The sequence below is a fragment of the Zalophus californianus genome, chromosome 2 (genome assembly GCF_009762305.2).
Source record: "Zalophus californianus isolate mZalCal1 chromosome 2, mZalCal1.pri.v2, whole genome shotgun sequence".
Classification (NCBI taxonomy): domain Eukaryota; kingdom Metazoa; phylum Chordata; class Mammalia; order Carnivora; family Otariidae; genus Zalophus; species Zalophus californianus.
In genome coordinates this window covers 185,826,840-185,850,106 of record NC_045596.1, presented here as the reverse complement: position 1 = coordinate 185,850,106, position 23,267 = coordinate 185,826,840, and the positions used below count along the sequence as shown (strand labels likewise).

The 23,267-nt window shown below is 44.0% G+C and overlaps 1 protein-coding gene across 3 annotated transcripts in view; it reads right to left on the bottom strand.

Moving 5' to 3' along the window:
• Positions 1 to 14: 14 nt before the first annotated feature.
• FAT1 (FAT atypical cadherin 1) overlaps positions 15 to 23,267 on the bottom strand; it is a 126,368-nt gene continuing 103,115 nt past the window's right edge. For 2 of the 3 annotated variants that reach the window (XM_027599211.2, XM_027599212.2), the window contains exons 12-28: positions 22,788 to 22,941; positions 21,774 to 22,007; positions 20,554 to 20,943; positions 19,146 to 19,360; positions 18,752 to 18,889; positions 16,445 to 16,588; positions 15,676 to 15,873; positions 14,462 to 15,263; positions 14,198 to 14,329; positions 12,356 to 12,513; positions 11,261 to 11,723; positions 9,646 to 9,799; positions 9,396 to 9,506; positions 8,054 to 8,685; positions 7,229 to 7,366; positions 2,610 to 2,645; positions 15 to 1,727 (exon numbers count right to left, since the gene is read on the bottom strand). In XM_027599211.2, the coding sequence (XP_027455012.1) occupies positions 1,099 to 1,727; positions 2,610 to 2,645; positions 7,229 to 7,366; positions 8,054 to 8,685; positions 9,396 to 9,506; positions 9,646 to 9,799; positions 11,261 to 11,723; positions 12,356 to 12,513; positions 14,198 to 14,329; positions 14,462 to 15,263; positions 15,676 to 15,873; positions 16,445 to 16,588; positions 18,752 to 18,889; positions 19,146 to 19,360; positions 20,554 to 20,943; positions 21,774 to 22,007; positions 22,788 to 22,941 (4,728 nt within the window). In that variant the 3' untranslated portion in view covers positions 15 to 1,098. The remainder of the gene's footprint in view (positions 1,728 to 2,609; positions 2,646 to 7,228; positions 7,367 to 8,053; positions 8,686 to 9,395; positions 9,507 to 9,645; positions 9,800 to 11,260; positions 11,724 to 12,355; positions 12,514 to 14,197; positions 14,330 to 14,461; positions 15,264 to 15,675; positions 15,874 to 16,444; positions 16,589 to 18,751; positions 18,890 to 19,145; positions 19,361 to 20,553; positions 20,944 to 21,773; positions 22,008 to 22,787; positions 22,942 to 23,267) is intronic. The other variant, XM_027599213.2, reaches the window with a different exon arrangement.

Sequence of the window (23,267 nt, the reverse complement as noted above, 5' to 3'; positions counted from 1 at the left end):
TGACGTTTTAGTTGGAAAAACATGAAAGAACGTGGTTTTCTGTTTACACCTATAGTTCTGAGCAGGCTCGAGTAGCCATGCACTGCCGCCTAGTGGCTACATCTGTAAGTACCTCCTGGTTGGGCACCTGGACCCTTCACATTTAAGGCCACAAAGAGCTAACATCTCTACATCCATCCACCCTTCTCTGTCAACTCCTTAACTGAATCCCAAACAAGAGTCTAAATCCAGAGGAAAAACAGGCTGTAAAACTAAATTATTTTATTAATAATTTATTGTCAGTAAGAAAGACTGGCTAATGGTAGTTTTCAGTAAAAACCTTTACAAGACCGTTGCATCACAAATATACAGACACTATAAAAACTGTGTCGTGACGGTTTTGGTTCTAAACAGGTATGCAGAAGGTCCCCATTACACTTTCCAGTAATGAAAAATGTTTATAATTCTAAAATACAGTCACGCATTTAAGACATGTCCACGTAGAAGATCTTTCCCCCTCCTATGTACAGCTAGAAATGAAGGACTGATATTGAAATGTCTTAATGGAATGTCATACTTCAACGGAAGAGGACACAGAATGAAACCCTGGTTATATTAAAAAAAAAATCAGGGTGCTAGGTAATGACGCTAACACCACCAAATTTCAGTCAAAAACAAATGCACCATATGTTTTGAAAATCTAGTGAAAACTATGAAAAATCAAATCTGTACATAAAATTTACACAAAGAAAAGGAAAATTAAAATCAAATCTATATAAATACATGAATCATGCTAACAAGATGACAGGGCTGATTTCTCGTTTCATTATTTTAACAGACCAATGTAAATGCACACAGGTGTTCAGAAACGGCACGGCCAAAGGAAATCCCCTCCCGTTACAGTAGGTTCGGACACCGGAAATGGCTAACTTGTCAAGAGGTGCGTGATTCAGTGCAGCCATGCCCATTTTAGCTCACACACACACACACAAAAAAAAAAACCAAACAAACAAAAAAAAAAAACACTGAAGCACTGCTGCAGAGAATGATGCAGAAGATCGTTTATGTAATAATCTCCAGGTTCGTTAAAGTCCAGGCACTTTGGGGGGAGTCTGAGCATCAGACCTGCGTGTGTTGCTGGGCATCCAGCGGAGGGACCGTCACCTCTTCGAAGTGACCATCATCCCCGCTCTCATAGTCACTCATCATGACCTCAGACTCCGCTTCACAGCACGCCGACACATCAGAGCAGGAGGCCGTGGAGGTATACACAGACATGGGCATGTTTTCTACAGGAGGAGCTTCAAAGTTTCTGGAATACCCTGGAGGGTAGGAGGCGTAGGGTTCTCTGCACGTACTGTTCTCGCCGCGGCCTGTTTTTTGAGGTTCAGACATATCAACGGGATAGAAATTGGGCAGATACTGATTCAAGTGGAACCTCTGCCGGTTTCTCGAGGAAGAGCCCAGACTACCTGCGGCGGGCATGTCTCTGGGAGGGCGTACGGACTCAAACTGGTCGCTGAATTCCGGAGGCAAGGGGGGCAGTTCGTCAGGCACGGGGAAGTCTTCTGGTGGTGGTGGGAAATCGCTCTCAATGTCGTAGCCGCCAGGGTAATAGTCTGTGTCGATGGCGTTTGGGTCTGCTGAGTACAGAGGGGTCTGCTCGTCAATGACCTCGTAATTGGGGAACTCTTGTATACCTGGTAGAGGAACGCTGGGCATCCAATCCGATGTGTCCCAGTGATACCCTTGGTAGAAAAGAGAACAGACTTCAGTGTCTCTTCTCCCCAGAGACTGCGAGAGTGGGCTAAGAGCTCACTGTAACACAAGGGCAAAGGCTTCCCACGGCTTCTTCCCTGTGGAAACCTCCGCTCATTGTTTGAGGGCCTCCCCCCGCGCAAGTGTGACAACCTCTCTGAACTAGGCGCTAGTTCCAAATGGGGACCGACTTTCATGTAGGGACCTAACTTTCAAGGAGACAGAAGTCCGACCAGAAGCAGGGTGCTAGCGTCTAAAGGACATGCACTCTCCACAAGCGATTCCCATCAGCCCTTCAGCTCCTGCCTGTCATTCAGAACCCACTGCTCTACGTGAAGGTATCCGTTCAGGCTCAGGACACAGTGAAGAAGTCTGGTCCTTTAAACACTTGATGCAACTGTTTAAGGTAATAAAAGTAATCTTTAACATGCTAACATTTAAAAAATAAAATTCCTTTATAACCATACAAGCTTTATACTAAAAACTACAAATGATATTAATGTAAGTATGTAACAAAGCATGCCTCCAAATCAAGCAAAATGCAATCCGACACTGAAACACAGAGCACAATTTTTGATCGATTACAACAACCAGTTTTTTTGTTACTTTAACAAGGGCAAAGGGGCATTTTAGGCTGTATTTTTTTTTTTTTTTTAAAAAAAACCTCCCGATGTGGGAATGCCTCCCCCTCCCCCGGCAAGGATTACGGAACTCCTCTGACACACAGGCGAGGCGACGTGTTTAGAGTGCAGCGTACAAACAGCTCTGGACTTAGTTACTGCAGCAAACAAGTGAAGCAAGTCAGCCTTGGGTCAAATCTTTACCAATGTTTTTTAGTGAGTATCAATGAACAACTGGCATGCATAAGTCACCTCTTGATTTGCTGAGGTCAGGAGCAGCCAAAGACTCTTTTGGTGGCAGAGTAGAGAGAAAAGAAAACATTTATAATTAAAACAGAAAGACGGCTGAAAAGGCAATCAAGATCAGTACATAATACAATGCCAACTGTTTATCAAGGCCCAGTCAGCCATGGACCAGGCCTCTAAGCCATGATCTACGGAAGTTCCGAACGGCTGAGAAATGTACAGAGCGCAAATGGAACGGGACAGGGGAGGGGAGGAAGAGATCGGGATCGTGAGCTTTGCCGGGGAACTCAAACATGAATTTACTTTCTTTTCCCTTTTTTCTGGCAATCTGAACCTGAAAGCACAATTTGGTTAGGAATAATTAAAGTCTATAGGCTCTACTAACATGTAAATAGGAACTTAAATGATACCTTCGTGATACTGAATATAATGACAGAATCCAAATACATCTAAAGCTACACTAAGACACACTTTACAGCACATTACGGCGCTCGAACGTACGTTACATTCAGACACATTCACCAACGCGGGGACTCGTGAATCGCTAGAAGAAACCCTCTGCAAACCTTGCCCATTCTGAATGTGACCTGACATTCCCACTGCATTGTCCCCTTCTCCTGGGAGAGAGCATGGGCTGTGCTTACTCCTGTCCCCACCCCAGATCTGCAAGGCCACTCGCTCCTTCAGAACTGCCATGTCATACACAGAACTCCAGCACGAAGGCCGGGAAAGAAGATGTAAATTCCACGTCAGTCAGGGCCATGGCCCTGGACAGGCTGCTTACCCTGGCTAAGCTTCAGGTTCTGACATTTGAAAGGGGAGTAGAAATCCCTTTATTAGGAGGATTAAATCAGCTAATGTAGGTCGAGCCCGAACTCTGAGGATTGTCATGATCCTTATTCTTGGAAAGTAGTAATCATGGTAGAAACAGGGTCACTGCAGTGCTTTTCCGAACAAAACCAATGCTTTCCATGCATTCTACAACGTTCCTGAAAACCCATGTAACAAATTTGGAACAAACAGGATCTGATTGATGGTTCCCTTCCAGGAATTTAAAGCTAAAACTGACACGACCATGGTCGTTCTAAAAAATTGAATAAGCCAGTATTCAGTCAATGTGTATCTACAGAATTGTTCTTAAAGTCTACTAAACATGTGGTAATTTCTTTGAGAGGACTGACAACCTCTGTGACTCCAGAGGCACTCGATTCTTAAAATTCAAGCAAGCATTCAACTTTAAAATACAGTTTCTATTATTTTTCAATGAAGGAAATCCCATGAAAGAACTGTTTTAAAGCTCTGTTTTTTAAAATTCCATCAATATTTATAACTAAAATCCACTAGACAAAATACAGATTACTTTCTGATTGACCAAGACACAGTACCTGTTCTTAGGAAGGTACAACCCTCGGCCTGGCCTGCCCATCCCGAAACCATCCTTCTCAACTCAATCCTGAAAACATACATGTCCTCCCAAAGACGATCCCCTATGCCTAACGCACTCTTGATGGTGTATAAAAAGGTAAATTCTAAGCCCTCCTGGGGATGGGATTTACAGTTTAAAAGCTACTAGGCTGTGCAATTTACACGTATTACTCAAATTTCAGTGCATTAATAAAGGGCTGATTTAATTTAACTTTTGGTGCGGATCAATGCCCTTTCACAGAATTTTGAACAGAGAGATAAAAGCTCCATATTAATTTTCACTAAACCATATAATGAAAATAATTACTTTCTGCCATGTTCTATCATTATCCTTGATCACACTCAGGTAATTATAAAAGCTGTGTGTTAGTGTTATTCCTATGAAGAGGGTTTTAAAAAAAAAGTTTAGCTAGAATGACTTCTAAGCTTCTTAATACTGTGTCATGTAAAGCCAAGTTGTCAAGATCCTACGGGTCATTTCTGGGATCTACACAAATTCACTATGGGTGGAAAAAGTGACAAGGACGCAACATACATCAGAATATTTTTGTAATGTGCCTGGACGATGAATATACATACACACCTGCACAAAGTACTCAACCCCGTCAGAACCACAAACGACTTTATAACACTGCAAAAGGCAGAAGCACACTGTTCTAGTGGCAGTCACTATACACACAAACACACAGCACACTTTGGGTGACTGTACCTTCTTCATCCACCGTGTCAACGACAGCGTTGACAAGGTGTACTACAGTCACTACGGAAGCTTGTAAAAAGGTACAAAAGGAGTGAATTAGGAACATCTTCAGTTAGAAAACAGTGTGTTAAATAGGATTTCTTTATATTATATAATTTCTACCTAATTTAAAAATGTGAAAACTTCAGCATAACACATAATATAATTATGCACGACCCCTATACTCTTGCTATTATATAGCTTAGACATTTTTCTAATCAAGCTATATATATTTGTTATTAATCAAAGGGATAAGTAACCACATTATACTGTAATTTAAGACATATTTTAGCTCTTAAGTTTTCTCACCTACAGATCTAGTCATGCCAAAACAATCCTTATTTCAACATCTCATGGGCAAAAGACTTCACGTTTAAACATTAAAGTGCTTGCTAAGCCAATTTGCTGGGTTTATTTAATGAATTTGTACATTCCAAGAAAAAGCGTTACATAATTGAAGATAAAATATGTAATATAAATACAAAACTGGCTTTAATTCTGTTCCGTGTGCTCCCACCTCCAAATTTCTTGTCTTTTTTGCAGACAGGCTAACAGCTGGGGAGCTAACATACCAGCAGAGAAATGCAGACTGTCTGCCTGGCTGTTTCCTAGGTAAATTCCCTTTTATTTGTAGATCAGATTGTTTTAAAGCATCTATGCCAAGATAAACATGTGTGCGTATGGTAAACTGAAAAATGGCCCTCCAAGATGTCCACATCTAATCCTGGGAGACGGGGAATGTGTTAGCATCCCTGGCAAAGGGACCGACTTGGCTGAAGTGATTAAAGATCTAGAGATGGGGGAGATTTTCCTAAGTGGTCTGTAGGAGCCCAGTGTATTCACAAAGGTCCTTAAAAGGGCAGAATCTCTCCTAGCTGTGGGTGGAGGGAGCAAAGCCTACAGGAGAATGGCTGAAGAGAGGCAATGCTATCTTTGCAAGAAGACGGGCTTCTAGAAGCTGGGGAAGGTCAGGGAGCAGTATCTCCTCTAGAGGGGGCAGAAACACAGTCGCCCTGCCAATACCTCCCGGTGAGCCCACTGACCTGTGGTGGGATTCCTAAACTACGGAACTGTAAGATGATACATGTATGTACCTGTTTTAAGCCACCACATTCATGGTAATCTGTTACAAAAGCCTCAGAAAACTAAAAATATAATGAACAGACTTTATGACTGATAAAAATTAAAATACAAACACTCCTGGATATGTTTTCTTTCTCACACTGCATTTTCCAGAAATTACCTTTCATAACTAATGGACCACAGTTTATTACAAGTATTTAGGAGTATTAAGAAGAACGATGTTTCGAGGAAAACACTGACAAGATTCTGAAATGTATTTATGAAGAGCATTTTAGGAACCAAAATATAAGTTACATTAACTGGCAACACTACTGTTTTAAGTTAAACCTAATGGAACAAAGAATTCTATTCTTTTGGTTTAACAAGCAAAGCTATGCTCACAGACTCCGTCACTAAGTAATGAGTAATAAACACAGGTGAACTCTGATCCGACACGTAACATGCTTGAAATCAGAAATGAATGGAGTCAACTCATGGCCATCTTTAGTTTGGAAAAAGACTGCAATATATTATGAAATATATTACTCTGGGTTTAGAAATAAATGATAATGAGTTATTTCTTTCCAGCAAATATTCGAAATGGTTAAACACATTACATTTTTAAGGGAAAAAAAAAAAGTCAAACTTACTAATTCTGAGCTGCAAAAATTTCCACCAACAACTATTTTATTACTGAATATTGACCATTTTCTCTACTGGTATGTGTTAACATGGCAAAGCTGGTTATTAACGCAGTTTACCTAGGGAAATCAGATTAACATAACTGGCATCAAAGATCCCACTGTCAGACTTTCTTCATTAGAAATATAATCAAACTTACTAGCAATCTCTTAAACTGTGCTCTCAGTCAGTACGCTCTGATCCAAATGGGAGCTGGGGCCGCAGGGGAGTTGGGGGAAGAGACAAATAAAACCTTGTAATAGCGAAGGAGCTACCGGAGCTGAACATTTCCGACTACCGCATCGCCACCCCGGGGTGCAGGAGTAGGAGTGTGGGTCGGGGGCTGTGCTTAAGAAAGCTGCTGCAAGCATTTTTTTTTTTTTTTTTAAACCCCACAACACCTCTAGAACATTTACTGTTGTGAAACAACAAAAACAAAAACAAAAAAAAACCCTAATGAGAAAACATCTTCAGTATACTTTCTTCCCTATATCTGACAAGCTGCTGCAATTCAAATGCCTAGCCCATCAGGAATGTCTGAACTCTTTTCCCCCGCAGATGTTCATGCAGGTTGTACAAGGGGCTGCGGGCTGTGTACCGGTGCTCCCGAGTGGGACGTGACCACAGTCTGAGCCTCCACGAGGGCACCGGGCACATCCGCGACATTCCACACGCCACACCATGCCCACAGCGAGGCGTTTCAAAACTCTTTACTCACCATTGTCGTCGCACGACTCGGACTGGAAAGAGCTGAGGGACTGCACCTCCGACAGGCTTTCCCGGGCACTGTATGGGTGGGAAGGCTTTTCCTCCAGGGGTTTCTTGGAGGGACAGGGATCGAGGTCCACTACCTTAGCTGAAAGGAAGAGATGACAACGGTCAGCCCCGTGAGGGTAAGGCCTCTGGGTGGTTCACTGCTGTGTTCTCACACAGAGCAAGCAGCACCCAAATACTGCCTGAGCCTGACCAACTATGGGAACAACTGAAAGAAAAAGGAGAAGCATCTGAAAAACAAACCAAAAACCTACAAAGCTGCAAGCATTCTTGCAGATTCACAGAACAGAAAAATTCTCAATAACCCCGCTCGTGGAGATCATGAGACAGTATGGGGAATTAAAACGTCCTCTTAAAAAGGTACATACAGCCATTTTTAAAGCATCAAAAGATATGTTAGGCCGCTGCTATAAATGCTACCACTGCTATTTTTTTAAAAATCCATCACGCCAAATGCCCTTCCTAATTCGTCATGAAAAGCCCCCAAGACCCCAGAGAGCCCGTATCCACCCCCAAAATGAAATGATCTCTCCTGAATATTAGTGTGAGCAGGACTAGATCCAGGTCCTTGATCCACGGGACATCACAGCCCCGGCGCTCAGCCAGGGCAGGTCTCTCACATCACACCCAGGGTCTCGGGAGTGTGAGCCTACGTACCACCACCAGGGGCTCCACCACGTGACTAGACCCACCCGAAGCTCTGGCAAAATGTACAGGGTCACCGTTCAGCTCGGTGACATTTTATGCAGATGCAAAGGGCCACTCTTACTGTCGTAGTCGAAGTCCCAGCTGGGCTTCTGTATGGAGTCGCTGTCGGAAGGGGAGTTTGAAGGTGGCGGCGGAGGCAAATTTGGGGCCACGCTGCAGACGGCCACGGCTTTCCGGTGTCCGTGCACAGACTCGGGGTTAAAGGTGCTGAACTCCGGATGCTCCGGGATGGCAGATCCTTCAAAGGAATTGCGGTCCAGGTTGTTCCTGGAGTCGCTCGGAATGCTTGGAGTGTAGGAGATAGGACGGACAGGCACCTGGGGGGGTATGTCTGAGTAAACGTTCTTGTTGAGCTTTGCATCGAAATACGGTCTTTGCAAGAAAGCGGCGGTAGGGCCCAGGTGCTTGTCTTCGGGTTCAGCCTGGTGTTTCTTCTTCCGACTGATCATCTTGCGGCAGAGGACAAACACCACCACCAGCAAAAATATCCCCATTATGAAGACGAGAATGCCTATGCCCTCAGCCAGTCCGATGTTCCACGGAGTGGACACGTACTGATTGGGCGAGGCGTCCTCACAGTGTCTGCCCCTGTACTCTCGGCTGCAGTTGCAGTGATAGGAGCCGTGCGTGTTCTCACACAGCGCCCCGTTGCGGCAGGGGCTGGTGGCACACTCGTCAACGTCGCTCTGACACCTGCCAAGAACGAGGACAGACACTTTGCCACACACGTCATGACAGGCCAGGCCCGTGGTTCCCAGAGACCACGGACTGAACCCAAACAAAACACAGTAGGTGACCACCAGGAACACACTACCAACAGTCATGACCACAAAACACCTCTCGAGGAGTAATTAATCACGCGAGTCTATACTGGGGCCTTCGGGGAGATAAGCATCATGTCACGCCCTATTTAAAAGCCATTTCTCTAGGATGCCACAGGTGACTAAACCAAACTCACGGGCTAAGCATTCAGTCTGTGTCTGATTCTCGTTGTTCAGAATGTGCATTTGGATAAACCGTAGGCTGGAAACTGTCCTAACAGGCTAAGCTTAGATTTCTAATCTTCCTGTATGGAAAATGACAGCTGCATAAAACATGTGAAAGGTTAGAAAACTGTTTTCCATTTTAAGACATTTCTCCTGCTGAAAACCTCCCACAGCCCCTCACCTGACGGAACATTCCTGGGCCTCTCCACGCCCTCTGCCTTTCCAAACGGGGCCCGTGCAGGTGTGCCCGACACGTCTCAAACCCTCCCTCCTTTAATAAAATCTACAAGGACCTAAGGGTGGGGAACATGAAAGTCTAAAGCAACGTCGCCCGAACGAATAAAGTTCTGTCACATCTGCGAATTGATGTGACACGACAGGGAGGCACAAATACAAATGTTGGAAGAGGCCAGTTACCTTTCTCCCCTAAAACCCGAATCACACTGACAGACAGCACCGTCCAAACTGTCAAAGCACGTCCCACCATTTTTACAGGGCTCATCCTTGCAGTAAGGGCTCAGCTGACACCTGGGGGAGGACACGGAAAGAGGCATCAGCATCACACTTCTACTGCAAAGGAATACGGCACAACAGAGAACAAGTAAACGTAATGCTATGTATAAAAGGGAGGCATTTTAAGGAGTTTCATCCTGAGGGCTACACTGACCTCTGCCCGGTGTATAATCCTCTGCACTGACACAGGAAGTCCCCGTTGTCCACGATGCACGTGCCACCATAAAGACACGGGTTGGAGGAACACGGATTGACGCTCAACTCACAGTATGTCCCTATGTACGGGGCGCTGCATTTGCAGTAATAACCTACAGGAGCAAAAGGGAACAAAACAGTCCAATCATTCAGTAACTCAAAGAATCTATCTCAGTATAATATTGGTTTTGACTTTTAAGAGAAGCCTTCGTTCTCTGAGACCCGTAGAAGTTAGTACAATTTGTATTCCCTCTGGGTACGATGTCGTCGTTATCAACAAGATCTAACTTCCACCGTTGGTATAACCAAACCAAAAGAGCTGAAGAGAGAACTCATAATCAGCTTGACTTAATCATAATTTATGTAAGGTCACTGGCCCAAGCATAGAGAGCAAGGAAAAACAGTCCTTATTTGAGTAGCCATGCCAACTAACAACACTTAACTACTGAACATCCCATTTGCAGCTCCCAAACTTTTAAAGGCTGAGATGATAATGTGAAAGTATTCGGAAGACTATGAACTACCGTCAAGGGAAGGTGATTGTCAAAGGTGTCCAAAGGAACAAAAAGAACGTCAGACTTTTGCAAAGACTTAGACATGGGACAGTGTGGTAGACTTTTTCCAACTGTTTTTGGGGCAGGACTGCACTTCCCTGCTGCCTCTGAAGGTGGGCACGGCTGTGGGAGTTTCTTTGGCCAAAGATGTGATACTCCGAGCTAGAAGCTTTACGAGCCCGTGTGTGGCACCACTTTGCCGCCCTCCTGCTGCTCCAGGGATCGTGGTTGCACGTTTCAAGAAAATGCTTTTCTCAGTCTCAGCCCTGAGTGAGTCAGCGAGGACGGCGTCCTTGCTGCCCTGACTTGGACGTGGAACGTGAACACAGGATACACTTTCACGCAGAGTATTATTTTGGGGATAACCTGGCCTGTTCTTTGCGTGGAGTATGCACAAACACTTCCCAAAGAAAATAACACAAAGCCAAATCCCTGGAAATCCCAGTGAAGTGCTATTCTGATTTTTGCTCCATTAATTGCACAAAGCTCTCTCCTGATGAGGCACCATGACTGTCCTTTCATAGCTTCTATTACCGGGAGGGGGCCAAAGAGGGCAGGTTTACAAATGCCACAGAGTACTCTACTATGCTGAGGCTTCAGGACACGACTGGCGACACTTCAGGAGGGTTCAAGGCATTCTGGAAAACCAAACCCCACCTGTAGTGACACTAGCAGTCCCTAGGTGCTGAGCCATCAGATCTAAGGGGGCCCTCAAGGAGGACTGAGTGTACAGTTCTGTGGCTGGAAGAAGCGTGTGCCAAACAAACACGCAGCACAAGGAAGAAGAGCACAGAGGTGGCTGTGGTTCACCAGTGGTTCCTGGTGCAGAACGAGGAGGCCCTGCAGCCTGACTGCGGTTAGAATCCTGAGTCCAGCCCTGCTCTGGCTTCCCTCCATTCCAACACTGCCTGCAGGATCTGACACCATCGTGCGAGTGGGAAGGGAAAACAAAGACTTGAGGAACCTGCCAAGGGTCTCCACGCGTAACTCTCTGAAGATGACTAGCATGACGAGGCCTACCTCCAGCAGGTGAGGGGTGGCAGATGCCTCCGTTCTGGCAAGGGCTGCTCGAGCAGTCTTCGGTAGCTGTTAGGAAGCACCCAGGAGAGACATCCACCCATTCTTCAATGTGCGCGTGGCTTCTCGGCTTGTTATTCAGAGGGAGCTCCTGCCCATTCAAGTAAATGGAGTCCATACAGCCCCTGAAACCGTTCCCGACTTGGGGGCTTCTCCCGTGCCTGGTGCCTTGCTGACGGATATGGCCACCGAAAAACACATGGTTATCCAGGTTTAGGGTTTTCAGGGTCCCGGGGGCTGTGCCTGATGCAGTGTGAACTTGGTCTAGAACCAACCTAGCATAGTTTCCATTCACTTCTAGAGACACGGCATGCCACAGCCCATCATTGACTTGAATGCTCTGCACAGACACGATGCCAGGACCACTCCCACAGTCAAACTTGTACTGCAGCCTTCCGTTATGAATCTGTGATAAAGACAATTACCGTCCACGTTACTCTCGCAGGATCATCAACAAGGAACTCTGATCAAACATCCAAAGGAGAGGTATGTTTAGCGGCTGAAGGGAAACTGAGTGAGACTGCATTTAAGCGCTGCAGAACACGCGCTCGTCTCATCACTGCACAAAGAGTAAAAATGAACCTAACACAAGTTCAAGTGCCAACTGCACCTCCAAAAAGCATCATGGAAATCACCCACAATTAACTGACCATTAACTGAATAACAACCAAAAATAGCATCAGTTAAAATCAAAAGTGGATCACGCATTTAAAAAAAAAAAAAGATAATTATCACTTATAAGCACTTGTGAATACTCACTATAAACTCTCTATATAACATTAATAAGATGTAATACCCCTTGGAGTTTGAATGTTAACTGTCACATGACCGAAAAAAGTTGTGAGACACAGAAGTCCATTTCTACACTACTGCAGAGCAAAAATAGCTTCTTAACCTAAGAGTCTAAAACTCATAGAGTTATCAGGGAACTATTTAAGTGTGGAATAAAATCATTTCCCTTAATTTTTTTTTTAAATGGACAATGTGAACATGAAATGGAATTTCGTGTTTTTAAAGTCTTCAGGTACAAAAACGTACCTCCAAGATGCTGTAGTCAGTCCCACGTGCGTACATCACAACCGCATGAGCTGAGTATGTTCTGAGCCTCATGGTCAGTTTCATCTCCAATTTGTTTTCATTTTCCATTAGACGGTATTTCACAAAGCTGTTTCCAGTAAATGTTACAGATGAACTCCCTGTGAATCACAAAGAGGAAAACATAAATCAGAACCAAGCTGAAGCGTATTTGTAAAAGTGAGATTTCCCCCAACACTGATCCAAGTTTTTATTTAACGTTACAACGTTATAAAATTCAGTTCAATGGAAAATGTCTATTTACTTTAATAAAAACCAATAGCATAACTGGATTTCCTTTTGGAAGAGAACTGGACTACTGTATCAGAGAGAAATGAATTCTAAAACAATGAAAGATCTAAATATAAAAAGGTTCAATATAAAATTATTAGAAGACAATTGAGGAAAATATTTACACAGCCTCAGGTGGTTTGGGGAACCTTTTCAAGCGAAATATAATCCCCAGTTTCCAAAAATGGTGGAAATAATTAGGTAAAATTATACAGAACTGACAAAAATTAAATTTCAAAATGACAAGAGATACTGTAAACAAATCAAAACACCAGTAACAGACAGTGGGATGGAGATAACATTCATGCTCACAGCACACAGAATGTTCTACACACTAAAAACAAGAAACAGACAAATAACCCCAATAAGCAAGCAAAGAATATGACCAGGTCAGTCCAAGAGAGGAAATGCTAGTAGGAATAAACAAAACTTTCACAAGAAGCTGGAGCAATGCAAACTAAAATAACTAGGTATCATTTCATGCCCACTGGATGGGGGAATTTGTTTTTTAATTGAAAACCATATATTGGTAAGAGAATGGGGAGTGAGATGGTCACACATGACTACAAGAAAGGAATTGGTGTAACTTTCTGGGAAACTAATGGTACATTTAAAAATGAAAAATGTAGTTAATCTTTTTTTTTTTTTTTTTTAAGATTTTATTTATTTGACAGAGACACAGAGAGAAAGGGAACACAAGTAGGGGGAGCGGGAGAGGGAGAAGCAGGCTTCCCGCCGAGCAGGGAGCCCGATGCGGGGCTCGAGTCCCAGGACCCTGGGATCATGACCTGAGCCGAAGGCAGACGCCTAATGACTGAGCCACCCAGGAGCCCCAAAAATGTAGTTAATCTTTGACGTAGTAAATCCTAGTTTTAGAAAGCACCAATAAATAAAGCCGTATGTATAAAAGTACTTTTTAAAAAATTAAAAGTATAATTAGCAATGCTATATTAGTTTGAGGACTACCACAGAATGACTCAGCAATTCTGTCCACTCCTCAGCACCTCACCATGATTAAGTGTAGAAAAGGATTCATTTTTAACACATGAAAACATCTTTACAACCTCAACCTCTATGAATAAGGACAAAGTTGGAAAACCATGGTATAACCCCTGGAAAGCATTAGTTTACGGCCACGGACTCAGGAAGATGCCCACGACATGCGCTAAGCCACGGAAAAGCAAGCAGTGGACTCTGTGAGATGTGGTAACTTTTTAGTTTTTCTTTTTTTCTTTTGGTAAAGATAATGTGGGAAAAATCACTCTGCATGTGTACATATGGGAGTGTCTGTTGACCACGATTACAGAGAAGGAAGAGCATCACTGGTAACTCAGGGGCGGGCTGTCATACGAAGAGGAAGGAAAGGTGACTAGCGCTCTCGATCCATGCGTACGCCAGACTTGCTACTATGAATGCACTTTACGACGTCTGTCGACCCCAATAAAGAAAACGATGGCAAGAAACACTGGAAGTGACTTTTAAAAACAGGAGCGTGCTTCATCACTGAACTCTTACCTGGGCACTGACCAAACCTGCCCCCCGGGCAGACGCAGGTGTATCTGTCGTCTCTGGGATCGGGGACGCACTCGGATCCCTCAGGGCATGGACTGTCTTCACATCCGTGATGGACAAGTGGGCATCTTCCCTCTTTGTTTAAAAAACAGAGGGGAGGGGGGGAAGCTAATTAACAGGAACTTCAAGAAAATGATCGTTACTGCGTAGCCGTCAAAGGCTTCCCGTGAAATGATCTGTACCCCTGCTTTCATCTACTTGTGTTACCTTTGCAGAGACACACGGCTGCTCTGTGGTGGTGCGGAGTCACAAAACTCAGTCGGGCCGTGCTATGCGTTGACATAACGTTTTCATCCACGGTCACCTTCTCGTCACAGAATTTCCATGGGCAATCCAGTCCTGCACAGAGCTTCTGGAATACATCCAGTATCCTAACACCAATGATTTCCTCAATATCGGTCACAGAAGAATTAATCTTGTGCAGAAGTTGTTTGGTTGAAACCGGGGCACTACCTGATTTCTCTATGAAAAGCAAGACATCCAGATGTGGATGAGGTTCAGAGGGCTGCAGACTGACAATCTGTATGTCGTTCCTTCTCACACCCAAGACGTTCCGCAAAGCCCGCTGAAAGTTGCGCCAGTAGTCACCAACGAATTCTTCCGGGGTGAGATTGGCGAAGCGGATAGCAATGGTGTGGTTCAGCATCTCCTGTGTTATCTGTCGGATGTGCACTGTGATGTCCGCCACTGTCGTAAATTTCCCATCGGTGACGCTGACGTTAAGAAGGTACTGCCCTACATCTAGCTTTTTGTGGGCTATCAGCTTACCCCCGGTGCTGGAAACAGAGAAAAGCTTGTCCATTTGGGGATCCAGACTGTAGCTTAACGTGTCATACACGTCTTGGTCCGTTGCGTGAATCTTCCCAATGACGCCGCCTGAGTATTCCTCTCCAAAAGCAGTAATGAAAATCTCTAGTGGTAGGATTGCAGGCGGATAAATGCTCTCCTCAATGACCCTGATGTCAATGTATGTCAAAGATGACAAGGGAGGCTTTCCGTTATCTGCCACCTGTGAGAAAATTAACAAAACAAAAACACCTTTGTCGCCTTTGTCATTGTTTACTTCTTACTAAAAATATATTTACATTGTTCATGTTTTAAAAAATTACCAATTACTTATTTCTCCATAAGAGGCCTACAAGAAAAAGGGTAAATACTTCTTCACGGCCCTTTCGCTAACTCAGAAGGAAGCTTAGCTCCGTCAATGTCCATGATGAAGTAACCAAATGAATAAATAAGACCCCCTCAACGTGCCCTGGGATAAAAACAAAGGTATGGCCAAAAAAAAAAAAAAAACAAAAAGACCAAAATTCTATTCGTTTTGTTTTATCATGAAACGTAAGCTATTTACATACAAGGAGACAGCCCCCAAAGGATCTCTCCTCTAGGAATCCACAACAAAATCATAAAGACTTTCATACCTTAACATGCAGTAGGTAATGATCTTTCACCTTCCTCTTTATGGCAGCTGATGTCAGGAGAGCCCCTTGCTGGTTCACTTCGAAGGCCCCGTGGTCATTCCCACTCACAACAGTAAAGAAGAAGGGCGGGCCGTTGTGCGAGGAGTCCTTGTCAGTCACAACCAGCTGCAGTACGCTGAAACCCACCGGCTTGTTTTCCTGCAGGGTACAAGAACCAAAAACCCCTCGACTCTCAACAAAACCAAATCTACACGGTGGGAGACACAGGCAGGTTTTCTGTAACGTGATGTATACAGCAAACAAAGCCTTGCTGCGTCCCACTGGACAGGAGGAGAGAGAAGAGGGGTGAGGGCGGGGGCAGTGATCGGGAGGAGACAGGGGCGAAGGAAAGGTGGGAGCCTGGGGAGGGCACACGTGAGAAGAAGGGATGCATGGGGAGCAGAAGTGCAAGAGGGGTGGGTGGGGGAGGAGGAGGAGAGAAACGTGGATGAGATTCTCGGAGGCTGCTCAAATACGGGACCGCAGAAAATCAGATGAAGGATCAAGCTAGTGAGAAGGTCTTAAAAAGCAAAGCACAAAAAGGAGAGAGAAAAGCTTGGCTGGATCTTGAAAGCGCTCATTTTTTTAGTATTGACGGACTCGTTTTACTCTTCCCGTTTTTCTAAAAAGTGGTCTTTGGAAAAGATATTTCAAACGAACGACTGAGACCAAAAGAAGAGCTCATTTCAAAGGTATGTGCTCGATGAACCCCTGAGCACCCCGAGATTACCTGGATAATGACACTGTAGTTTCCCTTGGAGAAGACCGGAGCATTGTCATTGACATCCGACACGTCAATGTTCACGGTGGTCGTGTTGACCCTGGGCGGACTGCCATTATCAGACGCCTGAACTGTGAGTGTGTAACCTGAAATCTTTTCAGACACAAAACAAAGAGAACACATGTCCACTTCACAAGGCCCAAACGCAGGGTTTCATCAGAAGGGGACTGACAGCCCGGAAGGGCAGACCTGAGTACCCGTCCTCACTTGCCGTCTCGTCTGTGGGCAATTCCCCAATCTACAAACAAGCACACTGCAAATATCTACACAACGGAACGTATGCGCGCAACAGGGAAAGTTACCAATGGTGGTTAGCTTCTCTGATGCCTCTCTAGACATACTCATTCCATCTTTAAAAACCTGCAGATTAACAGAAATTAAGACAGAGAAGTAACACAAACAATGAGAAAAATGTTAACAGGGCTCAAAAGCTATTGCTTTTGTAAGTAACAGGGATGGCAGCTTTCTCTAAGGCCCAAGTGGGACTGTCAGCCCGAAGCCAGAGGAAGTGGTCTTCCAGCTCCAAGGGCTCACTCATCTTCAACACCTCAGGACGTGCCAGATCACCCTCCGCCATCACTCTTACCCTCAGATTACAGTCCCCTGTCCAAATCCCTGAGGAGGAGTTCTTCGTGACCTCCTACAAAGGAAACTGCGTCAAGTGAGGTGGGTTCTGTTTGAGGGCAGTCCCCTGTGACGCTTTCTCCTCAAGAAAGAGAGGTGGAAGACGCCAGAAAGCGAGCCAAACACCAGAGTATGTTCCGCAGAATATGAGCCCTGCAAGATGCTCCAACGGAACAGGGCAAATGGCCCGGGACACACTGCACGCCATCACACTGGACGTCAGTGCATTAAGGGAGCTGAAAGCACGTCAGTCACCAACACTCAGTTTTGTTAGGCCGGCAGCATGGCGACCTTCGGCCTAACAGTCGTGCTTCCTAAGCTCTTGCAAAGTCCCTGCTCAGAAGTGACAGGACGCAAAAGGAATGAAAGAATTGAGACTTGAATGAGGTAGCTCATCACTCTCTTCCCAAATTCCTCTCCTCTTAGCTTTACCTGCTAAGTGTTCTGAAACTATACTCCATTATCACCGATGTCCTTTGAATTCACTTCTGGACTTGGTGACCTCTCCAGGCAGCTCCCTGAGTCTGAGTGGACAGACAGAGGGACGGAGGGACGGGGGTGCAGCCCGGCTTTCCTCTCTCCGGTTGCTCACGTTTGTCTCACTCCCTCCGACCGCCTCTGTCATCATCTCCAGAGAGAGGCCTGTGCCATATCTGTATTTCCAGCTTTCAAGTCTCTTAAGTTGGAGTAAAATCTCTAAATACTGGCTGAAAATTTTTCCTTCATGTGCCACTCTCTAAAACTCGACACATCAGACCCCACAGGCCACCACCTCTCCCAGGGCAAAGTCGACGGCCTCCCGACGCCCTGGCTCTCTAGGAGGGCGGTCCCCAGCCACGGCCAGGTGGGAGAGAACCGACATCTCGGACGCCACCGCTTCCTATGCGGGGCTGTATTGGAGCTTTGCGGACCCGGACTTCTCCTTCACGAAGTCTCTGCATTTGTCTTCTCGCTCACTCGCTTGCTCGTCATGGCACCTCCCAACCGGGCTCTTGTTGCCTCACGGTACGGTAACTGGCGCTGGTGAACACTGCTCACTCCCACTGTGACACTCACCTTCACACCGGTCTCCCCGGAGAGTTACACCCAGGCTCCCAGCTGCTTGCTAACTCCCTTGCCACCTGCAGCATCCAGCCTGAGCCTCTGATCCGTTCCTCGCACACCTTTCTACCGTGTCCCTCACTTCTTGGTAGGATTCCTCTACTCAATACAACCCAAGATAATCACCTAAATATATACCACATCCTCCTTGCCCCATGCCTCTGTTCACGCAGTTCCTCACGGGGACTCCCCTTCTCTCAACGACTATAGTTTTCTGAGTCTCTGCCATTATTGAAAACCCAGCGACTAGCTCCATGAAGTGCCTCCAAACACTGGAGCCAAGAATAGTTTCTTCCTGAAGATAAACTTTTTTATCCAAACTTCTATCAGTATGAAATACATCTCTTATATTCTTGAGATTTTCCTACTGGAATTGCTTTTCCAAGTGTTTGTACCTCGCTTGGCAGTGCCTGAACAAGGCTGGTTCTACCCTTCTCGTACATCCCATCATGTGACAGATGTGAGCACAAGGAACCTCTATGTACTGATTTGGTCATTTGTAAACAATTTAAGCCAAACTTTTGCACGTACTGTTTCCCGGTCTAGAAGCTTGGTCACTTTCACTTCTCCCCTGGTAGGGTCAATTGTAAATGGACTTCCTTGGTTACCATCTGTAATTGAATAGCGAATGTGGCTGTTTGAAGGTCCATCGGCATCATCGGCCATAACCTAGAAAACATCACATCCCTGCTTAGGAAACAGCTAAGGAAGGCGTGGGAGTCTACTAAGCCGATTTCTGATATCAATAGCTAGCTGTTGTAAGGCAGTAATTTATAACAGAGCCAGTAACTGACTGGGGTAACAAAAGACATTTCCACATCGTCCAATTATTTTCGAATAAGGCCACGACAAAAACTGGATGGATCCTCCGGAAATTTCCTGCAAAGATCGAGAAGAAGAATACGGCAGGGGAGAAAATACACACCGTGATGACAGACTGCTCGAGAGGGGCATCCTCACTGACCACTGCCGTGTAGGTGTCTTGGCTGAACACAGGGGAATTGTCGTTGATGTCGGTTACATTAATGTTCACAGTTGCAACATCACTTAATGAAGGCGAGCCTCCGTCAGTGGCCTCAACAGTCAGGTAATATTCATGAGAGCTTTCATAATCCAGATTCTCAAGGATAAATATGGCCCCTGGATGGAAAAGCAAAATGACTTCCAGGACTTTTAAATGCTACCACTTTCTCCAACTGTGACGGCAACACACTTCCAAACAAACCATTTCTGCCTCAAAAGTCTGCTTATCATTTATGTAGGCTTTCTAATATCTTAATTCAGCAATTACAAATTATGAGTTTGCCCATCCCCGGATGCTCATTTATTTCTCTGTGGTATTTAAGTTGCTTCCCCAGTCAACACAACCCACATCCCACTGCAAAAATGATTATATTTCTCCTCTCTTCCAAACCACAGTTTACTATAGACATCCCTCTAATAATGTAGAAAGGAAACAGAAGAATTCTACTCTTGGGCTTTTATTTCCCTTTCCCTTCTCTCATTGTTTTTCTTTTAGAGAAATGTGTATCTTTTTAATATCTCCAGAATAACTATTTACATCTTGTCACTAAAAAAGAATCCCTTTTTAACAATTCCTTTAACACCCTTCTTTATAGTCCATCCTATAAAGGAGCCCTAAAAATAATAATTCTATGATATGCATTAAAAATAGGTTTTAAAATAGCATCACCACACACCTACTCGTCATCTGAAATAGTCACACGCAATTAAATACGGTTTGAATGGAGTGACTTTTTGCAAGGTTCGAAGACTTACCGCCCTTTTGGACCACAGGTTAACAACACAACAAAAGTGTTTACGCAAGTGCCAATAGCTCCTACGACTCTGACCTTGTCCATAGTCATTCAGTTTGATTCAGAGTACTTCGGCTATTCTATGTAACTAGCATAATGAAGACGCCAATTTTAATGAATTATCAGATGCCCCCTATCGAACCTAAGATCAAAGGGGCCGAAACCACTGTTTCACGTAAGAAGCTACTTTCACATGGGTTCAATATGGGAGCGAGCAAGGGGCCCTTCCACGAGATTCTCTTCCTCCTCTTCCATCATCTACTCTTTATCTTGACTAACTTACTACATCTGACATCTTGACTGAATTACCAGAGTGTGATTCTTTAATTTTCCACTCAAAAGTTCTAAACCACTAGGAATCCCACTTAAAGTGACAACACAAAGAAAAGTCGAGTTTTATCTTTTCAGAGTAGCTGCTGCCGATTTCTGCTCTGTCTCTCTGCATCAGGTGATGTGCTGGTGAGCTAGCCGTTGGGGCAGAGCAAAGGGCTTCCTCTCATTCACAGGGTAGGTTACCTGTTTTAGAATCGATACTGAATTTTCCGTGTTCATTCCCACTTATTATCGAGTAGGTGATTTCCGCATTTGCTTCAACATCCCGACTGGCCGCATACACTTGAAGGACTTCTGTTCCGATGAGAACGTCCTCAGCCACGGCAGCGCCATACTCACGATACTCAAACACGGGAGGGTTGTCATTTATGTCCAAAACGGACACAACAACAGTGCCCGTCGCGGTCAACCTCCTTGGCAGACCCTGATCTACAGCTTTCAAAGTGAGGGTGTACACAGCCTGCTGTTCTCGATCCAAGGGCTTCTCTAACTGAATGATTCCGGAGAATTCATTAATGGAGAACTGCCCGTCAGCAGAGTTAATCAGTGAGTAGGAGATCTTCCGATTCAGTCCTGGTGACACATGACCATACATTAGATTGTTTTATTTCGAGACATTTAAACAAAACTCTTTTTTTGGGGAAAACATGTAGCATATTTTAAAAGGGAAAGTGCTAACACGCATTACTTAGACATTCTTATGACTATCATCTTTAAAAAGCAAACATTTTCGTTAACAATTTACTAACTTAAATATGACTTCATTGTTATCTGGCTTTTTAAGACTACGCGAATGTATGCTAGAATACCCAACAGCACTTTTATAATGAAGTCTATTATTTAGCCTGTGTCAAAGATCCGAAAAGTAACATTTTTGTTATTGCTCTAATTCTTCACTACTATTATGACTTAAGAAATTATTTTTATTCTCTGCTACGGAAATGTTATAAATATGTATCCTAGAGGATTATACTCTCCATAAAAATTGTGAAAGGTCTGTAAAACTATACCAATGTAACATTTGCTTCTGTTCTGTTTCCACATTAAAATCTCCATCACTGATGGTTTATTCGCAAAAATAACTCTTCACTTAATTAATTCAAATGGGTATGAAGATCAGTTAATACAGTCACTAACCATAATTTTAGGGACACCACAGATGTCTTACGATATTAAGTACATGGGGCACAATTTGGGGACTTCAAATATTCATTAAAAATGAATTCACTATTCTAAAAATTTCATTCCACTCCTAAGGCTGAGGAATTAAATAATACAACGAGTTATTTGATATGCCTAAGGTAAGAGAAGTTAGAGAGACTGAATTTGAGATGTGTTTTGGACAGAGGTTCCTGCAATCTTCGAGCACGGCTTAAAGGCAAAAGACATCACCGAGACAGTACCTGAGTCCGCGTCTGTGGCCTGCACCCTGGTCAGCAGCGTCCCAGGCTCTGTGTTCTCAAACACGGTGATGGTGTGCGGGTCGGCGGAGAACTCAGGGGCGTTATCATTCACATCTTCTAATGTGAGCACAAGATTAGCTTGACAAAATCTGCCCCCTCCATCTGTGGCCTTGACCAGAAGGTTATAAACTGCTTGCTCCTCACGATCAAGAGGGGCCAGTGTTTTTAGTTCACCTAAAAACAAAAATAAATGGATTCACTTGAAATGTAAGATGAGAACTCCAAGTGCACATCTTATTTCTTCCCCTTTTCTCTTACGATGACAGAACTGGGGGGGCTCGATGGTATCAGTGACAGGAGACCCCAGTGAGATCCAGGTTTCCAGACCCTGTTGGCGGCTGGCTCCTCAAGTCATAAAGATTTCAAGGCTAGGGCCCCTCAGATTATATATAATGTCACAAAAATGGGGGGGGGAAGGCACTTCCTAATTTACCAAATTTAAATATTTTTAAACTGGCTCATAGCTTCATATGTTTACAATTAGTTCTGGGGGGGGGCTGCCAGAAAACTGTAATTTTAACAAAATACAAATTATAAGAGGGAAAACAGTCTTAAAGATTTACTTACAAATAGAATACTATTAATTATTTTAAGGAGTATGCTAAATTATTAGTTTATGCCCACAGACTCAAGAAAACAAACTATATACAAAATGGATGAAGCAGAAAGTTTGAGATATACTTAAATTTCAGAACTATTTTTAAAACAGAGAAGTTGATATTAATCTAAATTTTAAATCCTTGGTTCAAGTAGGTGATTTTTTTTTTAAATCTCACCCCAAATTTTACACAGCAAATTGCTGTGATTTCTAAAAGATGCTGATTTTGTAGTATCTGAGTAAATTTTATAGGACCAGAACGTAATTTCAAATTTTACATGGGACCTAAAACCACCCACATCCGTGAGATGACTTTATTGGAACGTAGTTAATTTTGCCCCAAGCCCCATCTTTACCTGTGTCTGGATTTAGTTTGAACTTCTCTGCACCTGGACCAAACAATGTGTAAGTGATTTCGGCATTGGAGCGGATGTCCGCATCTGTGGCAGACACCTGCATGATCAGCTTCCCGGGAAAGGCATCTTCTGGAATCGTGTCTGAGTATAAAGTCTACAAAGATTTTAAGCAATGTCGTGAACACAAAACATGAAGGGTTAACATGACTGCCAAGGGAATAATGGAAAAAATAAAAGACGTTTAACTTGAGTCACAGAAAATATGGGAAATGATGGAATTTAAAATCCAAGGAGTTTGAAAACTATTTTTCTTATAAGACACATTTAAAACAAAACGGGAGTCAGGTAACAGGTAACAACTCCTCCGTGTCACTGAAAGAGTTTAACCTGGCATTTACCTACAGAATTCTCAATACCTGACGTCCTTGAGTTGGGTTCATGTTTAAGTTCTTGTAAGAAAATATAAGTAGTATTCCATAT